Source organism: Nuphar pumila, chromosome 2 (assembly GCF_984573655.1).
Source record: "Nuphar pumila chromosome 2, dmNupPumi1.hap1.1, whole genome shotgun sequence".
Taxonomy (NCBI): domain Eukaryota; kingdom Viridiplantae; phylum Streptophyta; class Magnoliopsida; order Nymphaeales; family Nymphaeaceae; genus Nuphar; species Nuphar pumila.
Genome location: NC_143250.1, coordinates 110,363,148 through 110,379,983, shown reverse-complemented (window position 1 = coordinate 110,379,983; position 16,836 = coordinate 110,363,148). Strand labels below are relative to the sequence as shown.

The following is a 16,836-nucleotide window of genomic DNA, read 5'->3' as shown; positions in this document are numbered from 1 at the left end:
GGAAAATTGCCCAAAAATTAACTATGCATTCTCTACCGTACTTCCTGAACTAACTTTTGTCCATAAGTAGGGCCATCCGGGGAAGGTAAAGGACAATCAAAAATTAAATAAAAAATTTGCAAGTTGGTGAAGTACGAAGCACGAAGTAGTACAAAGTACTAACCTAAGGACATGGCTTTAGCCCTTGGGACTAGGGGTGGCAATCGGGTCGGGTTGGCGTGTCAGCATACCTCAACCCGAACCCGACCTGTTTATTAAATGGGTCGGTTGTGGCAAACACGAACCCGACCCGTTTAATAAACGGGTAACCCGACACCACCCGCCAACCCATTTAATAAATGGGTTGGGTCGGGTAAACGGGTTTTCAGGTTGGCGGGTCGGGTTGGTGGGTTGGCGGGTCGGGCAGACGGGTTGGCGGGTCGGGTTGGCAGGTTGACCCACCCGCCTAACCCGTTTATTAAACGGGTCAGCCGGGTTGGCATACCCCCAACCCGAACCCGACCTGTTTAATAAACGGGTTACGCGGGTCGACCCGTTTATTAAACGGGTTGGCTTAAGCCCAACCCGAACCCGCCTAAGAGGAGGGTTGGCGGGTCGTGTCAGAAATTGCCACCCCTACTTGGACCAATGTTGTTAATATCGGTATCGGCCCTGAATCGTTTGGCCAACGAATCAGGTGAATCTGCCGATACCGATTCTCAAGTGAATCATTCTGAATCGGCTAAAATTTAATTAAAAATTAGTTTGTATCAATAAGAACGTGTGACACATGTTAAAACCATTCTAATAATATAAAAATATAATTTTAAATATTTTTTTACATTTATTAAAAAAAACAATTCGGTATCAATTTTCTGCCAATATGATACGTATCGGGCATTCAGACCGGTACTGACAACATTGCTTTGGGACGACTAGGTCAATTTGGGGAAGGAAAGAATCGAACAACTTGGCTGATTCTTCGGCTTAGAAAGTTAATCAATTGACTCGAACCATTCCCCTGATCCTATGGCAGGTCTTAAGGGCTCCCTCGGCCCACTTTTTGCCGACTGTCGAGTGGTGAACTTGCAAAAAGACTGCTACTTTCTCTTGCATGTGCATCACAAAAAAAAAATCTCTCTTTTCAATGTGATAAATACTAACATATTTCCTACTATCAAACTAATTTTGGAAATAACTTTGATGGTTTCGAGGTGAGAGAGAACTAGGACTACATATAAGGATCAACGAGTCGGGTTTGGTTCCGGCCCAGGTGGTACAAGACTTGGACCTGGTTTTTGGGGTATGATATTGGGTTGGGACTTGGGTCTAATCGACTCTATTATAAGAAAACCATACCCATACCCGATAAAAACTATATAAACCAGACCCGGACCATACCTGGTAAAACCATATTTTTTATCATTTTCACATTGAAAATTTGTGGGTCTTAATCAGAGCTCGAGTCAGGTCCAGGTCTGCTATAAAATTTCACAAACTATACCTGGGTCCATGTATTAATCAGACCTTCCGGTCTAGACTCGGGTCATATTATTTATCACCATACTCAAACCGTATAGGGTTTGGTTCGGTCGGATCTGGGTAAAGCGAGCCTGTTGACACCCCTAACTGCAGAACAGATACAGTTGGATCATGTCTGATCCAAATCCAAATCTGAATATTATGTGCTTGATCTGATTGAAGTTCGATTTTGAATATCTGATGCTAAATGAGTCCGTGCTAAATGAAATATGCAAAAATGAGTTTTTTCAGATTTTTTCATTTTTATAGTTTGATGTGAGCTATGTAATTGATTTTGTAGGGATCAACTCTTAAAGTGTTCGATTCCGACACATGGGTGGATTTTTATAATATTCAAAAAGTCAATGGTATAAAATCTTTGTAAATTTTAAAGATTCCAAATGTCATTTTTTCATGGAAAACACATGATCCAAGTGTGGATTCAGGTGCCCTTTTAGATGTTACTTTATTGATCTACATCAAAAAATAAAATGTCAATTCAGTACCGAGATCCAACCAAACCTGAAGCATTTTCACCTCTATTTGATGACCAGGAACCCTCACCCAAAATCCGGTCACTTAATGGGCCCGCCCTCCTGCCGTAGATGAGGCAACCGACATTCATGCCCTTACATAGCCCACCAGTTAAAGGCACCCACACACCCGGTGGTAGTTCGAACCTGGTAAGAAGGGGTCAGCACCTTCTCCCCGTTTCCGCTGCCACTTGGGCAACCCAGGAGAAATCTAATATTGTAACTGCCAACTTGATCACCGATCACTCTTCAAATAAAAGGAGAAACCGAAAGAGAGAGAGAGAAAGAAATGGAGAAGAAACATGAGAGGGGCGTCATCATCACCACCTACGTTGCATCAACAAGAACCAACATAACAAGAGAGACGGACGGACGGCATCGCATTTCAAAATGGAGGCAGCCAACATCAACCGTCGGATACAATCGCAAGGCGGAGCTCCTCGCCTACGCGCAAAAGCTGAGGAGTTGTGGGCAAATGGCAGAAAAAGGATCCAGGTTGCTCACTGAATCAAACAAGAGGGAGAAATGGAACACCCACAAGCACGAGGTAGGGTAGGTCCTAAATGGTATAAAATAAACCAACAAATAGAACGCAAAAGAGTCTTTAAGGTAACAAATGAAAAGTGTATATGGTTTTTATAACAGAGGAAATGGGGATGGGGAATGAAAATTCAGGGCTTGCCTCGCCTTCATAGAAGATCAACGGGATACAAACGGGTGGGATCCAAAGAAAATATGGGGAGCTTCACAAATCTTAATCTCTATTACGTATGTTTTTAACTCTTCTTTTCTTGTATGGTGGGATGTCTATAATTTCATATTTTAATTTCAAATGTTTCTCCTGATTTCATTGTGTAGTTCTTTTTTTCTTATATGAATTGTGTTGGTTGGTAGCAGAGACGATTGAGGTGCATTGTGAGACAGATACGTACGAGCTGCTCATGTAAAGGAGGCTGATTGAGGTGCATTTGATGAAATGTTAGTTGGTGAGGTTGTTGTATATCGGTTGTGCAAGCATACCGAACGCTTGGAGTTGTTCACTCCTTGGTTAATCCGTTCTTTAATGCTCTTTTTTAAAAATTTGTATTATAGTATTGCAACTATTCATGTTTTAAGGGGGGCATATTTGCCGAGCATGGTTGCTGATAATTAGTGGAAAAAACACAAAAAAAAAATTTATTGAAAAAAACATGGTTTTTTCTTTCCGATTTGGTGCAGAGAAACAACCACTATGGTTTAGACATTCCATTATAGGCTGAGAGATGTATAATCGCAATGTAAAACTCGACAAGAACTGAGAACAAATCCTACACAAACATGGGGGCAATGGGCATAGAATATATATATATATATATATATATATATATATATATATATATATATATATATATATAGAGAGAGAGAGAGAGAGAGAGAGAGAGAGAGATGTTTTTATCCTAATATTTTCAAAAGCTGGTAGTATACACAAAAAACAAAACGTGATATTTTAAAAATATCACCTATTTTGAAATACCACATTTTCATCATGATAACGCTTTTTTGCATTTTTTATATTATTTATATTCTTATTTATCTTAATATATATTTTCCTATATGTCTTACATCATTACATATACCAATACTTTCATGAGATTTTCCCAAGAAAAACTAGATTTGCAAATATTTTTCCTCACGAATATTTTCCTGAGAGTGACACTTGTGACTATCTATGTCCATAGCTTGGATTGAACAAAAGGCTTGAAAATTGACAATCGCAACCACGCGATTCATCACCTGCTAAAGCATGATAGCTAATACGTAACTTCGGATGTTACTTGTTTACATAATGAACCATCCAAAACATATGAATCAAGTTAGCCAAGTCAAGCAATTTAGACAATCACCTACAATCCACAAAGAACAACGTAGTAGCCTTTTCCCAAATCTACCTTAATGCATCATATCTTAACAAACATACTACGAGTATCCAAGAAAACACACACTTCGCAAAAAAAAGGCTACACGCTTCGTATCTTTAAAAAAAGTTGGCACTTCCTCTTTTTGACAGTAATATTGGTCAGAACCACCATTACCACAGGTTGCAAGAACATCCAAAAAAGTTTGTTTCTGTACTTCAGGGTAATAATTGACCACCCTTTATATGAACAGCAGAATGCATCATAATAAAAAAAAAAGAAGGATCAAACACTCCCACCTCAAATGCAAATGACAAGTTCTACACCATCCCATGACTTCTTCCTCTTTTTCTTTCTTTGATGCAACTAACCTACGTGTGAAATGCGTTTCAGCTGTACTAGGTTATGTCAAATCGGTCAAGGAACGGCTTCGGTTTCTGCGTCTTCTAGCAGAATCTCCTCTGCTAGCCCTCCCCCTTGCAGCGGCAGGAGCCATGGTGATGCTGGGGGTACTAACACTCGGTGACTCATCCTCGTCTGAACTGATGATGCCCACTGCCAGATCACGCCAACGATTACGGCCCAACCCTGATGACCCCATTCCCAATCTCCGATAACCTCTAGCAAAACGCCTCATTTGTGAAGAGATATTACGACCACCAGCAATACTGCCATTAGCTCCAAATGCCTGAAAGAGGAGGAGAACATTCAGCCAGTTGCTTTCATTGGTTCCCACTTCATCACTATCACTCCCGAATCCATTTCCCTCTATCACATAGTCCCCTAATACCATTGCCCCTGGCATTGTTGACCTGATTGTGCTGATCACATCGTCATGATCTCGCTGACTCTCCAAATGCCTCCAGTTCTGTTGGATCACAGGGTCCATCTCACGAGGACGTGCACTAGGATGATCTGTTCTTACATGTTTTTTTAGTTCTTCATAGTTACCTGTATAGGAGCACCCATCCTGCATGCAGCTCCGCTTCTTCATATCGAGATAAGCACGAACAGATTCTACCACTGTAAATCCCTTAACCTTTCCACGGCAGAGTGGGCAAACCAACTCCGATAACTCTGACTTTTCTCTCGGCCGAGACAATCCTGGATTCATATTTCCTATGGATCCATCTTCGAGTGATATATCTTCACTGTCGGAAACAGCTAAGCTGGAGTGATCAAAACCATGAACGTCGGAAACTGATGATCCCTTTGAAGCTTTTCCATATGCCTTCTTGAACTGGTCAAGGCAATTGGAATGCCGATAACTTGTGCCACACATGTATGGACGGCAGCCTTTGTCATGGGACGAGCAGAGGAGAAGAACTGCATTATGTGGAAACTCCATGCATACTGAACAGGTTATATCGTCCCACTCCTTTTTTCTTGTAACATCCATTGTTTTGCATGGCTTCTTGTGAACCAGATCTCTGTTCCAGTGGCAATTCTTCAGACGGTATGGGGAAGCCCTGGTTTGACGGGAAGCAAATCTATGGCGACTCCTGCCTTTTGCCATACTACTAGGAAAAAGAAGCTACACAAAAGACAATAGCACTCAGAGTCTACACCATCTTTTATTGTCAAAAAAGGAAAAGTGTTGCCATAAAACAAAATCAAAGAAAAAATGTAACCACTTCATACATTGACAAAATCAATTGTTCCAATATACATGGAATGACAAAGAATACAAAAATGAAGGGCTTCTCTTCAAACCATAACATAAGCACGTCTAAAGGAACCATATCTGAATTCTGTTAGAATATATATATATATATATATATATATATATATATATATATATATAAACATTTGTATTTACAGTCCAAGGGTATTTTGGACTTTTGATCGTTGTATAGGTGTCGCCCCTTAGGGAGTCTTTTTGTTTTTTTATTTTTCTCTTTTTTTGTGTTCTTTGTTGTATTGTCAGGGGTATTCTTGTCCTTGACAATTGCAACAGCTATATATCTTAGAGCTTCTCACTCCCCCTTGTGTATAAATATAGGCCTTTGACCCCTTTGTATTTCAATGCATTTTGAATGCATTTTCAAGTGAATAAACATATTTTTTATATTGTTGTGTTCTTCTAAGCCCCTAAGTGGCTTTTGTGCTTTTTCTACTTTGTGGTATTTGCATTGGCCTATTGTTTGAGGTGTGTAAAGAACACTTGATTTCATTACATGGTATAATAGCCATTGTTGTTTTTTTTATCGTGGTAGAAGCAAGCTTGTGTGGACGTGAGATCGTGAACTCATAGTGCCCAAAAGAATTCCGCCCTCATTCTCTTCTCTTCCTCTCTATTTTTTTATCTTTTTCTTTCTTTCTCTTCTTGTACCTATGGAGGATGAACGAAAAGTGATCACCACCATACCCGTGAAGCTCAATGGCTTAAACTATGTAACGTGGGCATCCATAGTAAAAAAACAAGATTTGAGAAAAGGGCTTACGGGGTTTGGTTGATGGATCCAAGAATAAACCAATGCTCGTGCTTACCAAGAATGAAAACAGCAAAGAAAATGTTTATTGCTGACTATGAAAAGAGATGTAAGGAGCAGAAGATGGGTAATTCCAAAATCATGGGATGACTCAGTAATAGTGTTAAAATAAAGAAATGTTCTAGCTTAGCAAAGTTTGAATTTGCTAGTGATGAATGAAAATATCTCTAAGATATGTATTCTTTAAGAGATATAGCCGATATATATAATCTCAAAAAAAAAAGATCCATAACCCAAAGAGATATGAGCATAAGAGAATATTACAATGCTCTCTCTCTCCTTTGGGATGAATTGACTCTCTTGGAGCCTAAGTGGCATTGTCCGCTTGACATTGAACTCTGAGAAAAACAAATCAACTCGGAACACTTTTACCATTTCATAAATAGGCTTACGCCCGAATTTGAAAGAACTAAATCAGCCCTTCTTTGTAGAGCTTAGAAGAACTAACTATGGAAGAAAATAGATTGAAGAAAACTTTCTCTATCAAAGAAGAAGAATTGATGCTTGCTATTTCAAGATCGAGAATCATACAAAAGCATATAGGCCTCCTCACTTTGGAAAAGGCCAAAATGACTATGAAAAGAGTCTGATTACGAGAAGAGCTCAAATGACTATGAAAAAAATTCTAGTGACTGAATACAAGAGAAGTGGTAAGATAGGATGCTACTTTTGTAAAGAACCGGATCACATCAAGCCATTTTGCCCAAAAATGAGAAATGAAAAGATGGCCTCTATGGGAGCATCATACGAAAAGAGTGGCGCAGATGAAGGTTCCAAGAATGTCTCCTTTACTCAACTCATGAAAATCCTTCAACTACTAATCAAAGGTCAATCTTCCTCTCTCTTTGGTACGGCCGTATCAACATGCGTGGACCCCGGTAAGAACTCTTGGATTGTTGATTCTGGTGCCTCTTTCCATATGACACCAAATGAGTCTATAGTATCCAAATATTTAATTAGCTCAAATAATTCTTATGTTTCAACCGCCGATAGAACATCTTTAAAAATCAAAAGTTTAAATATTTTTTAAAATTCTTCTAAAAACAATCAAAATTTGTATGTTACAAACATTAGAGTAATATCCAAGCTTAACTTAAATCTCTTATCGGTTTCTCAAATTACCGACCATGGGTGTAAGGTCACCTTTTAATCTAATGATTGCTTACAGGGTCTCTAATTCAATAAGCCGATTGGGTGATGCCATAGAAAAGGAGACCTCTACTAGTACAACTTAGAACTATCAAATCAAAATTTTTGTAGTTTTGTTGAAAAGAAAAGTATTGAACATTGACAAAAGAGATTAGGACATCCAAGCATGTCAAAAATGCATTTTTTTCCTTTTCTTGAAAATTGTAATGAAAAAGATTTGACTTGTGAAGATTGCATACTTGAAAAAATAAAATCTCTACTTTTTTTAAATAGTCAATTTGTATTTAAAGAACATTTTGAGTTAATACATTCGGATGTATGGGTTGGATGTATGGGGACCGGCACCGTTTATGCCCAAAAGAAGATTTTCCTATTATGTAATTTTTGTGGATGATAGTAGGCATGAATGGATTTACTTTCTTAGACTCAAATCCGAAGTATTTGAATGTTTTCAAAATTTTCATAGGTATATTAAAACTCAATTCAAACATGCATTAAAATATTTAGATTCAATTCAAGAGAAGAATTTTTATCAAAAGATTTCAAAAGCTTTCTTGACCAACAAGGGATTACTCATAAAAAATCTTGCCCTTACACCCCACAACAAAATGGGTTGACTGAAAGAAAGCATCGATATATTATTGAAACCAATAGGACTCTTCTAATATCCAAAAAGTTTTTAGACCGAAGTCGCTCTTATAGTGATTTACTTATCAATAGAATGCCTTCCACTATTCTTGGAAACACTTCTCCTATTGAAAAACTATTTAAAATTCCTCTTGATTATTCAAGATTAATAATCCTTGGGTGTAAATGTTTCTTTCTAACAAAAATGATAAACTTTTCACTAAAGTCATTCATTGTGTTTTCCTAGGCTATGCTGAAAACCAAAAAAAATTTAGGTGTCGTGATATTGAAAAAGACAAGCTTTACGTCTCAGGAAGTGTAATGTTTCTTGAAAACGAAAATGAAAATGAAAATGGTTTTGAAAAAATTTAGTCTAAGAAACCATGTGAGTATTCTTTTTTGTTCAATCTAATGAATGAACATAATAATGATAATATTGGTAATGTTGATATAAATGAAAGTAGTGATATTCATGGTACCAAAGAGAGTGTTGATGGTAACACTCATGATGATCATGATGGTGATATGCTTATTGTTGAACCCTATAATGATCTTCAAACATATTTTCGTTGTACACAAGGACATCCACCATGTGCATTAGAAAGGTATACCCAAAGTCAAGACTTAGATCAATCTAGTTTTAGAAGATCTACAAGGATATATCAAGCACCTAGAAGGTTTGTATCTTATAAGTCGTTTGAACCCCACTATAGAGCTTGTCTTATGGCATACATTCTTATGTTGATCCCTCTTCCTATAATGAGGTTAAAAATCGTTATGAATTGATTGAGGCCATGAATAATGAATTAGAAGCCTCAGAAAAGGCCAAAGCTTGAAAAATCAATCATTACCTATAGGAAAGAAAATCATAGGATGTAGATGAGTCTTTAAAGTTAAAACCAAAAGTGATGGAACACTAGAAAGGTATAAAGTTAAGCTAGTTGCTAAAGGGTATAATCAAGAATATGAGATAGACTATGAAGAAACCTTTGCCCCAGTAGCTAGGATGACCACAGATCGAACTTTCATCGCTATAGCATCTATTAAAAAATGATTTATCTTTCAAATGGTGTCAAAAATATTTTTTTAAATGGAACCCTTAATGAAAAAGTTTATATGAAACCTCCACCAAGGTTAGGGTTGGCACATGAAAAAGTTCTTTGATTACAAAAAGTCTTGTATAGATTAAAACAAGCTCCTAAGGTTTGGTACGATCGATTTAGTAATGTAATGGTTCAACTAAGTTTTAGATCTTGTTATATTGATATTGCTTTATTTGTTAAGTCCGGATGCAGATATAGTTATCTTACTTCTCTATGTGGATGACATGATTATCACAAGAGGTGATTGTGAAAATGTCTACGAAGAGACAATACGTATACAAGCACAAATACTTTACAAAAAGATGTGCACGAAGGCACTCACACAACACTTGAACAACTACGCACAAATGCGTAAAAAAGGCAAACATGCACTAAGGCATGTGAATCAATAAAAATGAGAATGCTTGAGACTCTCAAGCTTAAGAATACAAAGGGGGAACACCCCTATTTATACAAGTGCAAAAGGGAACCACCTTGGGGCTCCCAAAGGAATCGTTGGGAGCCCCCAACGACTCTATTGGGAGGCCCCCAAGGTGATGACAAGTCACAAAAAAAAAGAAAAATAAAAAAGGTAAAATTAGAAAAAGAAAGTAAAAAAATAAAGAATGAAAATACAAGCATATTCCAAGTGGAATATGCGTAAAACTGGAAAATACAGAATTACCCTTTTTGGGTATATATATATATATATATATATATATATATATATATATATATATATATATATAGAGAGAGAGAGAGAGAGAGAGAGAGAGACCTATACATATATATAATATATGTATCTCTATATATATATAAATGTATATATATACGTACAATGGGATCTTTGGGTTTACATTTTAACACCCCCCCCCCCCTCAAACTTATGATGTGATGACCGCAAGTTTGCCAAGAAGGAAGTGAAATCTAGGCGAACAAAGGGCTTTAGTGAAGAAGTCCGCCAATTGATATTCAGATGTCACATACAAGAGATCAATGACCTTCTTCAAGTATTCTTCCCTGACATAATGGCAGTTCATCTCTATATGTTTTGTTCACTCATGGAAAGTGTGATTCTTAGCAATATAAATTGCACTTTTGTTATCGCAGCGTAACTTTGTGGTTCTCTAATGAAAACTCTCATATCTTCTAGAAGACGTCGAATCCATACAATTTTCATGGTGATGGATGTCATGGCTCCATATTCTGCTTCGGTGGAGGACAAAGAGACCTTCTATTGCTTTTTACATCGCCAAGAAATCAGAGACTCACCTAAGAAGACACAAAAACCAGTGGTGGAGTGACGATTATTAGGGTTACCTCCCCAATCTGAGTCAGTATAAGCAATTAACTTTAATTCGAAAGAAAATGACAAAAATACTCTCCTATTTACAGTTCCCTTTAAATATCTGATGATGCGAAGCACAACACTCATGTGGGAGCATGCTAGAACTGACTGACAATGCAAATTGCATGAGACAAATCAGGCCGAGTAATGCTAAGGTACATCAACGAGCCTATCAGTTGCCGGTAGGGAGTAGGATCGGTTAGAAGGATCCCATCATCGATCTTCATTTTTTAACCAACTATTTCAGGAGTTTCGCAAATTTTGTCATTGAAAATTCCTGACGTATCAATAATCTCACAAGCAAGTTTAGATTGAGATAAAAAATAATCACGTTGAGAATAAGCAACCTCAATTCCAAGAAAGTATGTCAGGAAACCTAAATCTGACATCTCAAATTTCGAAGTCAAGACGGACTTAATACCCTTAACTCCTTGAACATCATCACCTGTAATTAACATGTCATCAACATAGAGCAATAATATCACAATCCCTGCATCAGATTTTCTAGTAAATAATACAGTATCAGTATAACAAGAAGAAAATCCATTTTTTAGCATTACACTGTTAAATCTATCATACTAGGCTTTGGGAGCCTGTTTTAAACCATGTAGGGCTTTTCGAAGGCGAAGAACTTTATCTTTAGGAATCTTCATGCCTGGTGGGGCATCCGTATAAACTTCTTCGTTAAGATCACCATTTAAAAAAGCATTTTTCACATCCATTTGAAAAATGTTCCAGTTTTTAATAGACGCAATAGTAATAAGACATCTAACTGTAACTATTCGGGCTAAAGGAGCAAAAGTTTCTTCATAATTAATATCATATTCTTGTCCATATCCTTTTGCAACTAAGCGAGCTTTGTATCTCTCCAGAGATCCATCGCTCTTAGTCTTAACCTTAAAAACCCAACGACAACCTATAGTTTTCTTTTCAATAGGTAACGTTTGGAATTCACATGTCTCAGCTTTCCTAAGAGCATTGAGTTCATTTTGCATAGCTTCTTGCCATTCTATACATTTTTTAGCTTCTTCAAAAAAATTTGGTTCAAAGTAAGAATGAATAGCACTAAGACAAGCCCTATATCTGGGTGAAAATGAATCAAAGGAGACAAATCGAGTTGGAAGTCTCCTATTTCTTTCAGATCTTCTGTGATTAGGAGGGGGAACAGACTCACTATATTGATCAATAGCACTTCTGAAAGTATCTCGATTTCTACGAGAATAGGTTATTGGGTCACTTGAAATTCTGCCTTCTTGGATATTTGGTGAGTTAAGTTCATCAATATCTACTCCATTTTCCCCATCATGATTTGATGATACTTCATCATCACTAGACATATCTGTTAAAATGTATCTCCAAAATCCTTTATTGTAAGTATAACTATATATACTTATATACATAGAGATACATATACATATAATATATTATATGTATATATATCTCTATATATATAAATATATATATTTATATACATATTTTATTTTATTTTATTTTCTTACCCGAAAAGGGTATTATTGTAATTTCCTATCTTGCGCATATTCCATTTGGAATATGTTGTAATTTTCATCTTTATTTTTTGTAATTCTTTTTTTATTTTTCTTTCTTTTCATAAAAGGTGCATTGGGGGTCCCCCAATAGAATCGTTGGGGGGGGGGGCAACGGTCACAAATGTGACTGTTGGGGGCTCCCCAACGACTCCTTTGGGAGCCCCCCTTTGCACCTCCTTACTCTTGTATAAATTGGGGTGTTCCCCCTTGTTTTTCCTAAGCTTGAGAGTCTCAAGCATTTGCTCTTCTTTTATGAAATACATGCATTATTGCATGTTTGTTATTTTTACGCGTTTTGCGTATTTTATTCAAGTGTTATGAGAGTGTCTTCGTGCACTTATTTTATAAAGTATTTATGCTTGTATGCATATTGTCTTATCATAGACATTTTCACAATATCATCATTACTAGACAATAAGTCAAACAAGAAAGAATAATCAATATTTTCCTGGTGAGAAACATTTCTTTCAAATTCGCTCTCATTTTCTAAGAAAGTCACATTTCTTGAGACATATGATTTATTATTTCTAGAATCACAACATCGAAACCCTTTTTGAGTTTCGGAATATCCAAGAAAGACGCAAGGAATAGCCTTGGGAGAGAGTTTGTCATTCTTATCAGTAAGTATAAAACACTTACAACCAAAGGCTCGTAACCTATTATAATCAGGTTTCATCTTATGTAACACTTCAAAATGAGAGATCTTTCCCAAATTCCTAAAAGGTAAGCGATTTATGAGATATACGAAAGCAAGGGCTGCCTCGGCCCAAAAGTTTTTAAGAATATTTTGGAATATAATAAGGGTTCTAGTAGTCTCAATGATGTGTCCATGTTTCCTTTCGGCCTACCCATTTTGTTGCGGGGTTTTAGGACAAGACCTTTGGTGAACAATACCATTATCCTCAAGATATTTTTTGAATTCATTGGAGAGATATTCTCTTTCAGAATCACATCTAAATATCTTTATGTTGTTGTTGAATTGATTAATGATCATTACATGATAGGATTTGAAGCACAAAAATACTTCATGCTTATATTTGAGAAAATAAATCCATGAATATCTAGAAAAATCATTCACAAAGATTACATAGTAAGAAAAACCTCCTTTTGAAATAACTGGTGCAGGTCCTTAAACATCTGAATGAACAATTTCGAAAGGTTTAGAAGAGAACATAGTTCTTTGCTCAAAAGGTAAACTTCGCATTTTCTCGAGAATATAATCATTACAAGAAAATGAATTTTTACAAAGATCTTTTGCAAAATGTGAATAAGACAACTTTGTGATATTAGGATCACCAAGTCTTTTGTGCCACACATTTACATCTTTGTGTCAGTCAACATTACAAAAAAAAATTGAAATTTGAAGAGAGTCCATATAGTATAAGTCTTCATTCCCAAAGCCTTCTCCAATCAATTTCTCGGACCGGCGATCCTGTATTGAACATTTATCAAAAGAAAATTTAATATCGCAACTATGGTCCGAGAGTTGACAAACAGAGAGAGGTTTAAGTTAAGCTTAGGTATAAATCTGATTTTCGCAATAAAAAAATCTTGAGTTTCAAAATTTTCTATGCCTTTAATTTCAAGAGAGGTTTCATCCGTAGTGGAAACAAAAGATGGTGAAATATTTTTTGAATAATCGAAAAGAGAATATATGTTTGGGGACATATGAAAAGATGCACCGGAGTCCAAAAGCCAAGAAACTTTACCTGGAGGGGAAGGAGTAGATACGGCAGCACCGGAGGTAGCTCCCTTAAGGAGAGGTTGAAGAGCTTCTACTATTTGATTTAGTGAAAGAGATCCACTTGAAGATGCCTCCTGCTTTTGCGGTATACCGGTAGTGGCCATGGCTAGAAGTCTCTTCCATTTGGGGCATATAGGTTTGATATGCCCCGATTCTTTACAAAAATGACAAAAAATTTTGCTATAGTCCTTCTTTCCCCCTTGCCAACTATTTTCTCCCTGATTTTGTGGTTTGAAATGAGGAGGACGATAGGCTTTTACATTGTTTCCGGGTCTTGATACGACATCGACCCCATCATTTTCTTCATAATTAGAAGGAACGGCAAGTACATTTGATCATTGTTTACTTATACCCATACGGGTCTCTTCACCACTTAATTTAGTGAGAACATCCTCAAGAGAGGGAGGAGTAAATGAGGATAAAAGAGATGACCTTATTTGCTCAAATTCGGGCCTTAGCCCATTCAAAAAGTTTAAAAATCGGTCTTCTTCAAGTTGCTTGTGACGGAGTTCAATTGCTTCTCCACTCCATTTTGGTTCGAGCATAGCAAGCTCATCCCAAATAGAAGAAAGGTCAGTGAAATATTCTCTAATAGTCATGTCGCCTTGTTGAAGAGTAAGAGCCTTCTTTTGAAGGTAGTATTTATGGGAAAGATCCCTTGAGGTATACATTTTTTAAAGATAATGTCATGCTTCCGAAGCTTTCTTGAACTTAATAATATTGGCATTAATCTTGGTTTCAACCGACGAAAAAATCCAAGAAAGAATCTTAAAATTCTTCATTTCTCATTCGTCATGTTTCTTGGAATAATCCTCAGTGCTTTTGTTCTTTCATCCCTTTCAAGAACCTTAATTTCTCCATCTTTAACAATAGTAATTTTCGGTTCGGGTTTCAGGATTGTGCCTTGCACATAACCCCATAAACCCTTTCCTTTTATGTGAGCCTCTATGTTTTTGGCCCAAACATGATAGTTGGAACCATTTAGTTTAAAGCCGAGAGCAAAGGAGGACTCTTTTTTGCCCATTAGAGAGTAAAGATAGAGGGAGAAATGCGTACCAAGAGGATATCTTTAAGTCTTACTTGCACAAGATTCTTCTAAAATATTGGAGAAGCAAGATCCACCACTTTAATCTTCAAAACACCGAAGTCACTTGAAAAACGAAGAATCTCACGATCCTCTATCACCAACTTGGCTCTGATACCATGTGAAAATGTCTACGAAGAGACAATACATATACAAGCACAAATACTTTACAAAAAGATGTGCACGAAGGCACTCACACAACACTTGAACAACTACGCACAAATGCGTAAAAAAGGCAAACATGCATTAAGGCATGTGAATCAATAAAAATGAGAATGCTTGAGACTCTCAAGCTTAAGAATACAAAGGAGGAACACCCCTATTTATACAAGTGCAAAAGGGAACCACCTTGGGGCTCCCAAAGGAGTCGTTGGGGGGGGGGGGGGGGGGGCGGGGGCAACGACTCTATTGGGAGGCCCCCAAGGTGATGACAAGTCACACAAAAAAAGAAAAATAAAAAAGGTAAAAATAGAAAAAGAAAGGAAAAAAATAAAGAATGAAAATACAAGCATATTCCATGTGGAATATGCGTAAAACTGGAAATTACAGAATTACCCTTTTCGGGTATTATGATAAAAGTGTATATATATATACATATATATATACGTACAATGGGATCTTTGGGTTTACATTTTAACAGTGACAAACAAGGAGTTAGTTATATCATGGATGTTCTCAAAAAGAACTTTGATATGTCAAATTTTGGTTTTCTTTGATATTTTCTTGGGGTAGAAGTTGCTTACTCACCCTAATGGTATTTTTTGTCTCATACTAAATATGCAGCCGAGATAGTTGAAAGGTCAGGCCTTACAAATGAAAAGAGGGTGGACACGCCAGAGGTCATCAATGCAAAGATGAGAATAGATTATGGAGAACCTCTGAAAGATCTCACTCCATATCGCCAAATGATTGGCACCTTATCTTACCTTTCCATTACTTGTCCCGATATTGCTCATGCTATTAATATTGTTAGTCAATTTCAACATTCTCCTACTACAGTACATATGAGTGTTGTAATGAGAATAGTTAGATATATCAAAAATACTATTATTCATGGTTTATTTTTGCCATCCACGTCCCCATTAGATGTTATTGCATATACTGACTCTGATTGAGGAGGAAATGTAAATGGTCGTAGCTCAACCACTGGTTTTTGCATTTTTTTAGGTGATTCCTTGATATCTTGGAGATATAAGAAACAATAAAATGTGTCATTATCCTCCACAGAAGCCAAATATCGGGTCATGACCATTACAACTTTCAAATTGGTGTTGTTGCGACAGTTACTCGAAGATTTGAGGATTTTCAAATCCACGCCCTCAGAGTTATGTTGTAACGACAAGAGCACTATTTATATCGCAAGCAATCATACATTTCATGAGCGAACAAAGCATATTGAAATAGGTTATCATTATGGTCGTAAAGAGTTCCTGAAGAAGACTATCATTTTACCATATATGTCATCTAAGTATCAACTGGCGGAGATCTTCACTAAGGCACTACTTTCACTTTTTTCTTATCAAACTCTTGATTGTCATTTTGTGAGTTTTAAGGGGGGTTAGAATATAGGTAATTATATATACATAGTCTAAGGGTATTTTGGTCTTTTGACCATTGTATAGGTATCGCACCTTAGGGAGCCTTTTTTGTTTTTTTGTTTTTCTCTTTTTTGTGTACTTTGTTGTATTGTCAAGGACACTCTTGTCCTTGACAATTACAACAGCTAGATTTCTAGACGGTGAGGAGCCTCCCAACAGCTATATCTTGGAGCTCCTCACTCCCCCTTGTGTATAAATATGGGTCTTTGACCCCTTGTATTCCAATGTATTTTAAAT

The 16,836-nt window shown here is 36.8% G+C and overlaps 1 protein-coding gene across 3 annotated transcripts in view; it reads right to left on the bottom strand.

Moving 5' to 3' along the window:
- Positions 1-4,015: 4,015 nt before the first annotated feature.
- The window catches only part of LOC149846715 (uncharacterized), a 28,373-nt gene continuing 15,552 nt past the window's right edge, over positions 4,016-16,836 (bottom strand). For 2 of the 3 annotated variants that reach the window (XM_089996517.1, XM_089996518.1), the window contains exon 3: positions 4,016-5,462. In XM_089996517.1, coding sequence (XP_089852643.1) covers positions 4,332-5,444 — 1,113 coding nt within the window. In that variant the 5' untranslated portion in view covers positions 5,445-5,462 and the 3' untranslated portion in view covers positions 4,016-4,331. The remainder of the gene's footprint in view (positions 5,463-16,836) is intronic. The other variant, XM_089996516.1, reaches the window with a different exon arrangement.